The 13006-nt window shown below is 32.1% G+C and overlaps 1 protein-coding gene across 1 annotated transcript in view; it reads left to right on the top strand.

Moving 5' to 3' along the window:
• LOC100917361 (transmembrane protease serine 11F) overlaps window positions 1-12801 on the top strand; it is a 67780-nt gene extending 54979 nt beyond the window's left edge. The window contains exons 4-10 of the mRNA XM_031941598.1: window positions 1410-1477; window positions 1879-2042; window positions 3207-3245; window positions 4900-5101; window positions 8201-8460; window positions 8845-8987; window positions 9492-12801. Of these exons, the coding sequence (XP_031797458.1) occupies window positions 1410-1477; window positions 1879-2042; window positions 3207-3245; window positions 4900-5101; window positions 8201-8460; window positions 8845-8987; window positions 9492-9653 (1038 nt within the window). The 3' untranslated portion in view covers window positions 9654-12801. The remainder of the gene's footprint in view (window positions 1-1409; window positions 1478-1878; window positions 2043-3206; window positions 3246-4899; window positions 5102-8200; window positions 8461-8844; window positions 8988-9491) is intronic.
• Window positions 12802-13006: the final 205 nt, after the last annotated feature.

Here is a 13006-nt window from a genome sequence, read left to right as displayed (position 1 = left end):
TGAAGCAGACAATTGATTTATATGAATGGAGTCAAGATTTGAGCCAGGATAGAACAGTATGTAAGGAACTCTTGACTTGCCTGGAGGAAGAATGCAATAAATATTAATTATGTTCACTCACAAATTGGTTGCAGTCTGTGACTGAAGAACATGAACTTCTGCCTCATGATAGCTTTTATGAAGCAAATGGAGCAGTCTTGAAACAGATCATCCTCTTCATGATTTCAGGCTTCAGGCTCCTAACGAATAGTCTCTTGTGCAGAGGAGGAGCTGGATATTGTTAAAAAATACCTGTGTTCTAACCTCAAACATCACATAGTCATATTTAGACTCTGCCCACTTTTTACTGAGGTATTTAATGTAAGTGATCAGTATCAAATGTCATAAATTATTTGATTTTAATATTTTCTGAGAATTTTCTGAATTGAAAGGAATTCTTGCCTTTCCTTAGCCAAGAGCCCAACATATGGATCTCTTTGACAACTGCATGACACTGATGAGTTGTAATACTATTCTAGTGGGTTGACTATATTCATTAAAAAATGTTTCATTCAGAATTGAGTGAAAATAAAGATGTAATTTTCCCCACTAAATTCACAGACTTTCTGAAATTATTCACGGAGCTCTGACTATGGACTCTTAAATATTTTTCCTTGGTATCCTTTACATCTAACACTGTGCTTTATAAGTGCTTTTTCATTCATTCATTGAAAGAGATCGATGCCCATCTTTTCCCCATTCCCCTCAAGAATGCATTCTACTTTAATCTCACACATTTACACTTTCAGGAACCTTTTTTTAGCTGTCAGCAGTAACTGTGGGAGCTCAGGTTCCTTCAGGGAACTGTGAAAATTTACAATCCCATCAATGATTCTGGTTCGGAGGGTTGGATAAAAAGATATTTACCTTACTACACTGAAATCAATTTTTAAGTATAATCTCTATTGTGAGCATAATCTGGGTGTGGGCCAGAGAAGTAACCAATGCTCAAGGTTACTTGGAGTTCTATGACAGATATCTTCCTAAGATACCTTCCTAAGACTATATGGATAAGAAATAAATGTATATGTAGCAACATATTCTAGATTTTAGTAAGCTACTTTATTGTATAAGCCTCTCATAACAATGTTTCTTGAATGAGGAATGTTTTTTATGTTGTTGAAATTATATTCTCATGGATGCTTATTTTCTCTTATTACTACTATAAATTCACTAGAAGTCATCCAATTTCACTATTATCTTTTTTACAAATAGAAAAGTTAAATTGCTATTTGCGACTAAACAATCCCATTTGCTTAGTTTTCAAGTTGAAAGAATTTACAAACTATATTACAACTATGTATTTGGCATTATTCTGTTAGCTTCTATTGATCTCTAGTTTTATCTGATCTTTTTTCTTAACAAAATAGATGTCTAAGATATTTCGCCAGTCATCTCATAAAGGAAGATACATCAAATGCCATGTTATCAAACTGAGGTATGTAAAGCTTGTTTGCTATCCCTGAAAATTTGCATTTAAGATGAAATTAATTCAATCATATTTGATACGAGTGCAATAAGGTTTTGTATTAAAATCACTCTAATTGTTAATTATAATAGGACCATTCTCCCGGGATTATTGTAAAAATCAAATTACATAATAATTCAAAAGTTAGTGTTCTATGAATGTTTGCTGATATTATTATTAGTAGTAGTAGTGGTAGTAGTGTACTATATTTATATTCAAGGCCAGATTTGAACTGAGATCTTTTTTACTTCAGGTCCAATGCTTTATCTGCTATGACACTGGGATGGTAAATGTAACTCCTGGGATAGATAGAATTAATGATGATGAAAATATCAAAATTAACTCTCTTTTATTTTGTTCTTGATTTATAGCCCTGATAAAGATGGCGTGAAAGTCCTTGTGTTGTTCCTTTTTCGCTACCCTTCCTCCATTGGTGAAACAAGAATTAAGAAAAAAATCGGAAATACACTTTATCAGGCCCTGAAAAACAAAAATTTTTCTTTGGCCATAAGTAATCCTTCAATTAAAATCACACGTAAGTGGCTCCTCCCTCTCAACCTCCAGTCTTTATCATTGTTTTTGTTTTTCCATGTAATTTTTTTATGTGTTATAAAGATTGGGGTCATCATCTGCCTTTCATCAAAAATCTGACACCAAGAGTGCATTTATGCATATATTACCCCTGGAACTATAATAGAGCCTTAAGTCAGGCTAGTTTTAAGGGTGAGTTATTCAAATCCTAAAATTACTCAAATACTAAATAAAATTCCTTAAAAAGTTTTAACTTTAGGAAACACAGTATCATGGTACAATAACTTAGAGAGGGCTTCCATAGAGAGAGAAATAGTTACTTCCTAATGTAGCACTGTTTTTCAATTATTTTGCCATTATTACTCACAACTCAAAGATGAAAATGATTTTGCCATTCCATAGAAGAAAATAATATACAGAGACTTGATTTTTCTTGAAGTCATACCACTGGTTGGCAGAAAAGCCCAGATTTATCTATCTATCTATCTATCACCTATCTATCTATATGTATATATCAGCTATTAATCTGGGCTTTTCTATATGTGTCTGTGTATGTATGTATGTATATATATACATATATATACAGACACATATATATCTGTATATATGTCTTAAAGAACTAGTGCTGATAATATTAACCAAGTCCAGTTTTAAGACATTTTATTTTACTTCAATTCTTTAAGAATTGCTTAAAATAGATATTATAACAGTGCTAATTATTTATTAATCAGAATATCTGAATCACTAGTGTGAGCTGGGAAAGCAACCTCATTCCAAGTGGCTGCCTCTTTCCCTCTATTGCTTTGTTAGGAACAATGTGATCTTCAGGATCTGGGCCAGAGACTAGTATTCCAGTTTGCCCTACATAAGGGAAAACTCTGGCCATATCTTTTTTCAGAATTCTAGTGCTCAGTCAAGAAGCAAAACAAAACAAAATGTCAGTTTGATCATTATCTAAAATGAGAAGATACTTCCATTTGTAGCAATCAGACAGAACTTTTATTTTTTCTTGTCTCTGATAAATATTTCATCTTTGACTCTTCAGAGTAGTGATTTTTTTCTTCTTCTGATAACAAATTGTCTTATTGCTAAGCACTTGAGAGAAACAAATACCATAGGACTATAGCCTTAATCTGATTTGACTCAATTCATATTTCTTTTGTTTTAGCCATTGATAATATGAAGACAAGGGATCTTCTCAACAGCCGTAAGTTTAAAAGCATATTTAATTTTTCCATGACATGATCCACAATTGATAATCAGGACGATAAACAGGGTGACATGTTAATCAAAAGGCAACATTGGAAGCAGGAGAACGTGGATCAAATGATGCCTTTCAGACATAACCTTGGAAAGCACTTTTTTTGTGTTTCAAGTAGTTCTTGCAACTTTCATATACAAACTGCCACCTATGCAGATTAATTAATTAATTAGTGTGAAGGAGCCATGTGGTACAGTAGATAGAACTCTAGATTCAGAATCAGGAATAGAATAAATCAAATCCAGCTTCAGACATTTAGCTGCTGTGTGATCCCAGGGAAGTCACTTTCGGTCTGCCTCAGTATCCACATATGTACATAGGGGATGATAATAATAGCACCTACCTCCCAGGATTGTCATAAGGATAAAATGAGATAGCATTTACAAAGCACTTTTCAAATCTTAATGAGCTATATAAATGCCAGTTATTATCAATGAAGGGAGCTTCCACACTAGAAATTCTCCATATTGAGAAAGACATAGGTCCAGAGTCCTCTCCTCTGAAAGAAACAGCTAATGAGCAAAAACCTTTAGATAGACTCCATTTCCTGGGGATTCGGGGCATATTTCTTATGTTGAGAAAAAGGGCAATTATGTATAACATGCTAATTCACAAGGGGAAAAAAGGAAAGGATAAGGCTTCTCTTGGAGCATATTTTCTTAACTAGAACTTTTCTAATTTTCTGTCTTTGAATTTGAAGATTTTTTTTGTTGTTTTGGAGAAGAAATAGGATGGCATGTGAATCAAAAGCTGACATTTCCCATCTTTGAATCTTTATACTTCCCTTCAACTTATTCTCCAATACAATTCTCTCCAATGAAGCCCCTACTTAGTCCTGGAAGACATTACAGATTCATTACAAATTTATAAACCTACACTTGGGGAAAATGTTACCAGGTATTTTCCTATCAGAGTGATCTCTCCCTAAATGACAATAACAGAGATGCTCAAAAGCCTATTTTCTAAAGACTTCATTGATTCACTTTAAAGTGAACAGAGCTAGTTCAATATCCTGTCAAAGGCAGTGTGAAATGAATTCTTAAAAATGTTAGATATTGAACTAGAGTCTTATTTTTAAATTTAATGATTTCAAAGTGTAATGGGTTTTAATGTTTAAGTGTAATCATGTAGGATGATAGAACGAACACTCAGTTTCATGTTAGAGGCTTTGAGCCCAAATCCTGGCTCTGCTGTTTACTACCCTCATAAAGTTGGAAATATTGGTTTCTTCATCTGTATAAATGAAAAGGATAGACTAGATGATCCCTAATGTCTCTTCTAGCTCTAAAAATCCCATTATATTCAATATTAGAAAGGATTCTTTCTAAATTTTCTATTGACCAATAAAAATACTATAAGGTGCTTTTCAAGAATGAATGGAAAAATAGGGCCAAAGTTAAACACTCTGGGCCTCGATTTATTAATTTATTTCTCAATTTTATTCTTAATTTATAAAATTAATTAAGTCCTTCTATCTCCAAATCCATTTTAAGGAAAAGAGCACAGAACTGACCAGATAGGATGTCAATAATTGTAAATCAAATGAATACATATGTTTCTTTTTTTGACGGAAAAAAACTAATCAGTTTTATTGTGCCAGGCTGTGGGATACGTACGACTGCATCATCCTTGCCATTGACATTAGCTTCAACAACTGATAGGATAGTCATGGGAACTACAGCTGCATTAACAGGAGAGTGGCCATGGCAAGCCAGCCTCCAGTTAAAGGATTCTGGTCATCAATGTGGCGGCAGCTTGATCAGTAACACCTGGATCGTGACTGCAGCACACTGCTTTCAGAAGTAAGTTCAAAAGGACTATGATATAAAACTATCCTGTGATTCTGGGTAACTTATTTTCTTATTTTTATTTTTTTTCTTTAGTTTTCCCATATTTGAAATGAGGAGCTTGGATCAGGTTCTCTCAGATTGCTAAAATTTCTAACAATCTATGATTCTGTTACTTGTCTTTTATCACCATATTGGGTGGGGTAAAGAAGAGAAAACCCTGTCATATGTATCTTCCAATTCAGTCAGATTAGCCTCATTTTCCTTTGCACATAATATGATCACTCTTATAGTTCTAATCTTCCTCCTCCATTCTACTTTCCTCCCTTCCTGAAAAGTCTTTCCCTTCCCTTTATATTTATCTTTTAAAAATTTGCTTAGTTTTTTTTTTAATTTTTCACCATTTACATGTAAAAACAGTGTGTAATATTCATTTTTAAAACTTTGGGTTACAAATTCTCTTCTTTTCTCCCAAACCACACCCCTCATTGAAAAGGCAAATAATTTGATATAGGTTAGACATGTGTATTCATGCAAAACATTTCCATATTAGTCATACCACGAAAGAAAACACAGGACAAAAAACCCTGAAGGCAAATCAAATAAAAAAAATGTATGCTTTAATCTATATGTAGACAACATTGATTCTTTTTCTGGAGGATAGATAGCACTTTTCATCATGAGTCCTTCAGAATTGTCTTGGTTCATTGTATGGCTGAGAATTGCTGTTATTCACAGAAGATGAGTCATCTTATAAAATTGCTGTTACTTTGTACACAGTACATTTCACTTTTCATCAGCTCATGTAAGTCTTTCTATGGCTATTTTTTTCCTGCTCATCACTTTTTGTAGCAGAATATTTCAGATTAATTACATACCACAATTTGTCCAACCATTCCCAATTGATTGGCATTCCTTCAATTTCCAATTCTTTGCCACCAGAAATGAGCCAATAAAATTATTTTGTATATATTTGTTCTTTTCCTTTGTGTTTTATATTTCTTTTGGGATACAAACCTCAGAGTGATATTGCTAATTCAAAAAGTATGTATGGTTTTATAGCCCTTTGGGCATAGTCCCAAATTGTTCTGTAGAATGGTTGAATCAGTTTACAACTTCACCAACAGTGCATTCATGTTTTATTTTTCCCATATCCTCACCAACATTTGTTATTTTCTTTTGCCATATAATTGGCCAATCTAACAGATATGAAGTAGTACCTCATAATTATTTTAATTTGCATCTCACCAATCAATAGTGAGTTATAACATTTTTTCAATCGTAAGCTTCAGGTAGTCTTATAATTTTAAAATGATCTCTCCTGGATCTACTTTCTAGTTCTTTTGATTTTCCAGTGATAATTTTTATATTTTCTTCTATTTTTCATTCATTTGGTTTTATTTTATTGTTTCTTGCTTTCTCATAAAGTTTTTAGTTTCCATTTCATCAATTCTAATTTTTAAGGAATTCCTTTTTTCATTGAACTTTTTTCCATTCGGCCAATTCTACTTTTTAAGGAGTTTTTATTTCTTTAGTGAATTTTTGTGTTTCTTTTTCCATTTGATCATTTCAACTTTTTAAGGCATTCTTCTCCTCATTAATTTTCTGTACCTTTTTTTTTTTTTTAACCATTTGGCCTAGTCTGTTTTTAAAGGTATTATTTTCTTTAGTATTTGTGTGTGTGTGTGTGTGTGTGTGTGCATGGTGTATGTCTTTTTTTGCCAAACTGTTGACTCATTTTTTGTAATTTCCTTGTATTACCCTTATTTTTCTTCACAATTTTTCCTTTACCTCTTTTATTTGGTTTTCAATATCTTTTTTGAATTCTTCCATGACCTGAGACTAACCCATATTTTCTTAGAGTTTGTGGACATAGGAACTTTGATTTTATCTTTTTCTGAATGTGTATTGTGCTTTTCCTTGTCTCATAGTAACTTTGTATGGTCAATATTTTTTCTGTTCTTTATTCATTTCCCAGCCTATTTCTTGATTTTTTAACTCTTTGTTAGAGTAAGGCCCTGCTTCCAGGGTGGAAAGTACACTGTCCCAAGCTTCAGGTTTGTTTGTTTTTTTCAAAGATATTTCTAGGGACCTCTAAGTTTTCACTTCTTCCAAAGTAGTTTGATATAAGGAGTAATGTGTTTACTGCTCTCCTGCCTTATACTCTGGTCTTTGAGCAACCACAAGTCTTCTTAACTGCCTGGAAGTATGCACATAGTATTTTCTTTCATAGGTTTTTTGCAGTTACTTTGAGTATTTGAGTATTTATAATAGTCAAAATGACTTAGTCACTCAAAGATGTTCTTAAAATGACATTGCTATTACTGTATACAACATTCTCTTGGTTCTGTTCATTTTGTTCTTCATTATTTCATGCAAGTCTATCCTATTTTGCTCTGATAAAAATTAAGTTCATCATTTCTTATGGAACAGAACTATCCCACAACTTGTTCAGCTATTCCCCAATTGATGAGCATCCCTGCAATTTACAATTTTTTGCCACTATAATAAGAGTTGCTATTCATATTTTAGAACACATAGATTCTTTTTCTTTTTCCTAGTCAGCTTTGGCAATAGACCTAGTAGTGATATTGTTTGGTCAAAGGGTATAGGCAATTCAATAACTCATTGAGGATAATTCTAAATTTTTTTCCAAAACGGCTAAATCAATTTATATTTCCACCAACAATGAATTAGTGTCCCAATTTTTCCACATTCCCTCCAATATTTGTTGATTTTCCCTTCAATCATTTAGCAATCTTGATATTGCAAGGCTATTTTAATTTGCATTATTCTAATCAGTAATGATTTAGATCACTTTTATGTGATTATAAATTGTTTTGATTTCTTCATTGGAAAATTATTTATTCATATCCTTTGGCCATTTCTCAATTGGGGAATGACTTATATTCTTATAGATTTGACAAAGTTATCTATATAGTTGAGATATGGGACCTTTATCTGAGAAACTGTCCATAAATTCTCCCTTCCCCAATATTTTTCCTTCTGATCTTGACTCTCCTTTTATAAAAATAAAGTTTAAACCTAGAACATTATATGAAGGTTAAATCTTGCATCAGCCAAAATATGATTTGTCCATTTTAAATTTTGCAGAACCAAGAATCCAACACAATGGATTGTGACCTTTGGAACAACCATCATTCCACCTTTAAGAAAACAAAATGTTGACACAATTATCGTTCATGAAAAGTATAATAACATTACACATGAAAATGATATTGCCTTGATGCAACTAGCTGAAAATGTTGAATATTCTAATGAGATCCAACGAGTTTGCCTCCCAGAATCTTATATAAAATTGCCACCTCACACAAGTGTGTTTGTCACTGGATTTGGATCTGTAGTAGATGATGGTGAGTATTTTTTAAATTGTATAGCTTAATTGTACAGAGACCTAATGATTTATCATAGAGAAAAAACATTTAGCTTTATCTTTTAAAGAGATGCACTCTAGTGTAATAGAAGGTATGTTGAACTTAAAGTCAAGATAGATATAGGTTAATTCTCAGTTTTAGTTTCCTTATCTGTAAGTTACATTTATTCACACATGTGCATAATTCCATCTGTCCATATTTTTATGGCATGAAAAAGGCCATAATTGAACAATTATTCAATTGAATAATATTGAACAATATTCAAATGATTCTACTAAATTTATTGAGACATTTAATGATTCATTTGCTTGTCTTAGCTATATATACAATGATGTGCCAACTAAAGACTTTTTGTGTTTATAGGACCAACCCAAAACGTTCTTCACCAAGCCAGAGTGGAAATCATTAGCACTGATGTGTGTAACAGAACAGATGTGTATAATGGTCTTATTAAAAAAGGAATGTTATGTGCTGGATTCATGGAAGGAAAAGTTGATGCTTGTAAGGTAGGTTTGATGTTAACTTCAAGTATTTCTAGAAAGATATTCTGTATTCCAAAGTTCTCAAACACTACAGAACTATGAACTGTGGTAACTTATCTGAGAATAAATATTCTCCAAGTTAAACAAAAATCATCCTTAAAATCTTAAATAATGAAGTCAATTTTTGAAAAAAAAAAGATTTGAGGGGCAATTTTCCCTATGTCCTCACAAACTAGGATTAGTTATATGCTAATAAACAAACATTGCTCATCTTTAAAAAATTAGAGATAATATCCAATTGCTCTAAAAACCAAATAGAGCAGTTGATTCATGCAACTGAATAATAAAGTGTTTCAATGCAAAATTTACTTACTTGCACATTATGGAAGCATTTTAGAATATTAAATTTAGTTTTAGTTCAATTTCAATATATCTCCTTTTGGTAGGAAAGAATTCTTGAAATGCTTGTGATTTTATTAAAAGACACTTCTCTACTGAATATTGATCTACTTATTTATTTTTTCCCAGGGTGATTCTGGTGGACCCCTAGTTTATCCTGATCACCATGATATCTGGTACCTTATAGGAATAGTGAGTTGGGGAGAATCATGCGCTCTTCCCAAAAGGCCTGGAGTGTACACCCAAGTGACTCAGTATCGGAACTGGATTAACTCAAAAATTGGTGTATAATGCAAAGTTTTTGGTTGAGTAAAATGAATGAATTGTATATAAATAGTGTTCATCTGAAACTCCTACATCATATGTATTTTTCATCTGCATGTGGTTTGGGTCAATGCCCTGAAGACGTCATATTTCACAAAAACTCATATTGATTTATTACTCTCTACCTTGCTGCACATATCACTTATATTCTTCCTCCCATGAAAAAGCGGAATCTATAATGACAGATAAAACAAAGTCAATAACAATGAAAAATATTTTCAAATATGATATTTTAAAAATGTTTTCCTAATGATTTTTGTTTTTAGATTGGAGTCATTCCCAAATATATCATTACTGCCTCCATATTGGACCCACTCTTACATCAATGAAAACCAATTCAGAAGATTAGTACATACACATATATATAATATATGTACATATTTATATAATGTATGTGTAATGTCTCTGACCATGCATTCAACATTCTGCATCCATGGTGTCTATATCTCTCTGATAAGAAGACCTCTCTGATATTTTGGTTCCTAACTATATTTATAAACTGTTTTTTTTTCCTATGGTGAAGAAGGAGGCATTTTTCTCTAGGATACTAGGGAGCCTCCAACATTGTATAGCAATTCTTTCCACTTCCTGATTCTTATAATAAATATAGCTGCTTGATTTAAGGCTGGAGGTGATATAGGTAGAACCAATTCTTCTAGGGACACAGTAACTGAATTATGTTACTTATTTACAGTATCTTCTAGTGGCAGAGAATGGAAGTTGATATATAAAAACGGGAAATCTTATCCAAGTCCAATACCTAAAGGACAGAATGTTAACCATTATACTATGGAACTTGCCATTTATCTATCTGAAGCTATAATATATAACTTTCATTTTTATATAATGCACAGAGCATTTATTTACTATACTGATACTCATTCTTCATATTGCAATAAGAAACTTATCATTGGTTTGGTGCTAAATGCAACTAAGGAATCTTGGTGATAAATATGGATGAACAAAGGGGAGATATTGAAGAAAGGATTGCCTCAGGTAAATCATAGCTGATTTCTAAATCTCCTTTTGAGTGTGTGTTTTAAAGTATGTTTGAAGACAGGAAAGTTGGTCTTTCCAGATCACTAGTGGAATAATGTATTTAATTCCTTATTTATAAAGAACTGTGTCAAAGTATAATGATCAGTGTTCTATTATGTCTGCTATTGATGGCTTTCCCACTTTTCTTCAATATATAGTGTCATCCTAAATCTCCAGGAAAAATTCAGTGATTTTTAGACAGGAAAGCCAGATTCACTAAGATGAATAGGCTGATATTTGAGGATCATATGCAATACAAATTCTTCATGGGCTTCATTTAATGTAATTTGAAATAAGTCTATATGTTCCTTTCTAAAACTACATAATTCTATTTTTTCATAACATTTGCAAAAAAAAGGCAGGATTGACATTTTTAAAATGATTGGTATGTCTTATAAAATGTTTCAAGAAATTTTTGCCCATAAACAAGATTTCATGGGATACTAAGATCTACTGCTTTCAACAGCAGCAGGGAACTCCAGATATATTTGTGCTCAACTCAGGGACTAATGTGCAAAGCACATCTCTTGTAGCTGTGAATTACCAATGAAGTGTCTGATTTCTGTTTTTCATTTTTTTGTCTTGATCTCCCTCCACTACTTTCCCCACATTACCTTGTGTTTATTTCTTAGCTGTGTACATTTACATCCTCCTATCCTACCCAAACAGTAGTAAGCAAGTTTTTTGAGAGCAGGTAATCCTTTTTTTGATCTCAGAAACAAACACATATCCTGGTAAAGACTTTAAAATGTTTGTTGAATCAAATTGAAATATCCAGAAATATTGACAAAGTCTGTCAGGCACTCCTGCAGATTCTACCAATTGTGATTTTTTGTTTTTATTTTTTAGAGGCCATATGTGACAATGACAGAAAATTGAACAAAATCCCTTAATTATTATTTACCTGAAAGCATTGTCTAGATTTAAGAGGAAATATTTCTATTATGTTTTCATTTGACAGAGATGCTATTTCCTGAATTTTAAGTAAAGAGCTAAGTAACAGTAAAAAGAGAGACTGTGTATAGTATATAGTGCATTAATTTTGACATCAATAGACTTAAATTCAAATCCAGCCCCTGAAACACACTTGGCTCCTGGCTAACTGTATGAAGCCTGGCCAGTCACTTAATTTCTCAGTTCCAGAAACAATTCTTTAAGAATTGTTATATATAATATAACATAAAAGAATAAAATATATAGTTTTTTACAAAACCTATCAGTAATCTTCACTTGTGGAGAGAGTCTCTATACCAGGAGATGCATACACAAAAGAAATGGTACTAGATTAAAACAAAGAGAACAGCTGATTATCACTAGGGGAAACAAGGTGAATACAAAATATAATTCTCTTTTCTAGACAAAAACTTCCTAAATTTTCTGGACAATTTCTATCATAGGTGACATATATTTGATTAACAACAAAATCTGCTAATGCTATCCTTGAGCCTCTTGGATATTAAAAAAAAGAGCAGAGAATACTTTTGAAAATTTTCTGTTTGCTCAGTTTCTGTATTGGACTTATGGCTACATGCTATTATATTGTTCTGATTCTCACTCCGAATTTTCATTTCAGTAAGACTGATATTCTATTGGTCTCTGTGATATGAGTTTATTTCCTCCCCTAATGTTATTATGTTATTTACATATGCCCATTCCTTTAATTCAATTATATTGTAATATATCATATTTTGAAAATGACCATAAAAGTTGAAGTTATAAGTCTTAGCATTGCCAAGGTGATCCAGCATCATAGTGCACTACAGGCTTCTTATGCTCTAGCACTAGCTTGGTCTCAGTTTGTTGAATGGCCTTTTACAGCCCATTATATAAGATATCAATCTTTTAACCTCAATTCCTCCATTGAATGACATACTGGCCTACCTCACAGGGCTGTTGTGAGGTTTAACTTACATGAATTAATATCTACTTGTCTTTGAATGTTTGGATAAAAGCTATTATAAAAATGCAAAGTCTATTATTGTGAACTGCTAGCAATGCAGAGGGTGATTTTCTGTCACCATATGTATTGATATTTTAATGTAGTTTTTATACAGTTGTCAGTATTTTTATTTATGTAGGGTGTTACTTTGTATATTTTACAAATATATTTATGGTAACAAAGAACCTGGTCTTTGTGTCTTCTATGATGAATCATATTCACATTCTGGGATTTTAGAAAACCATTCTATAATTTTTTCTGGTTCGTTGTTTCTAGAAATTAGGATAAATAATTAAGCATATAATTCCTTAATTCCTTTTTTCTTTTTCTTTCTTTCTTTTTT

The sequence above is a fragment of the Sarcophilus harrisii genome, chromosome 6 (assembly GCF_902635505.1).
Source record: "Sarcophilus harrisii chromosome 6, mSarHar1.11, whole genome shotgun sequence".
NCBI lineage: Eukaryota > Metazoa > Chordata > Mammalia > Dasyuromorphia > Dasyuridae > Sarcophilus > Sarcophilus harrisii.
This window is presented reverse-complemented; position numbering and strand designations above follow the sequence as displayed.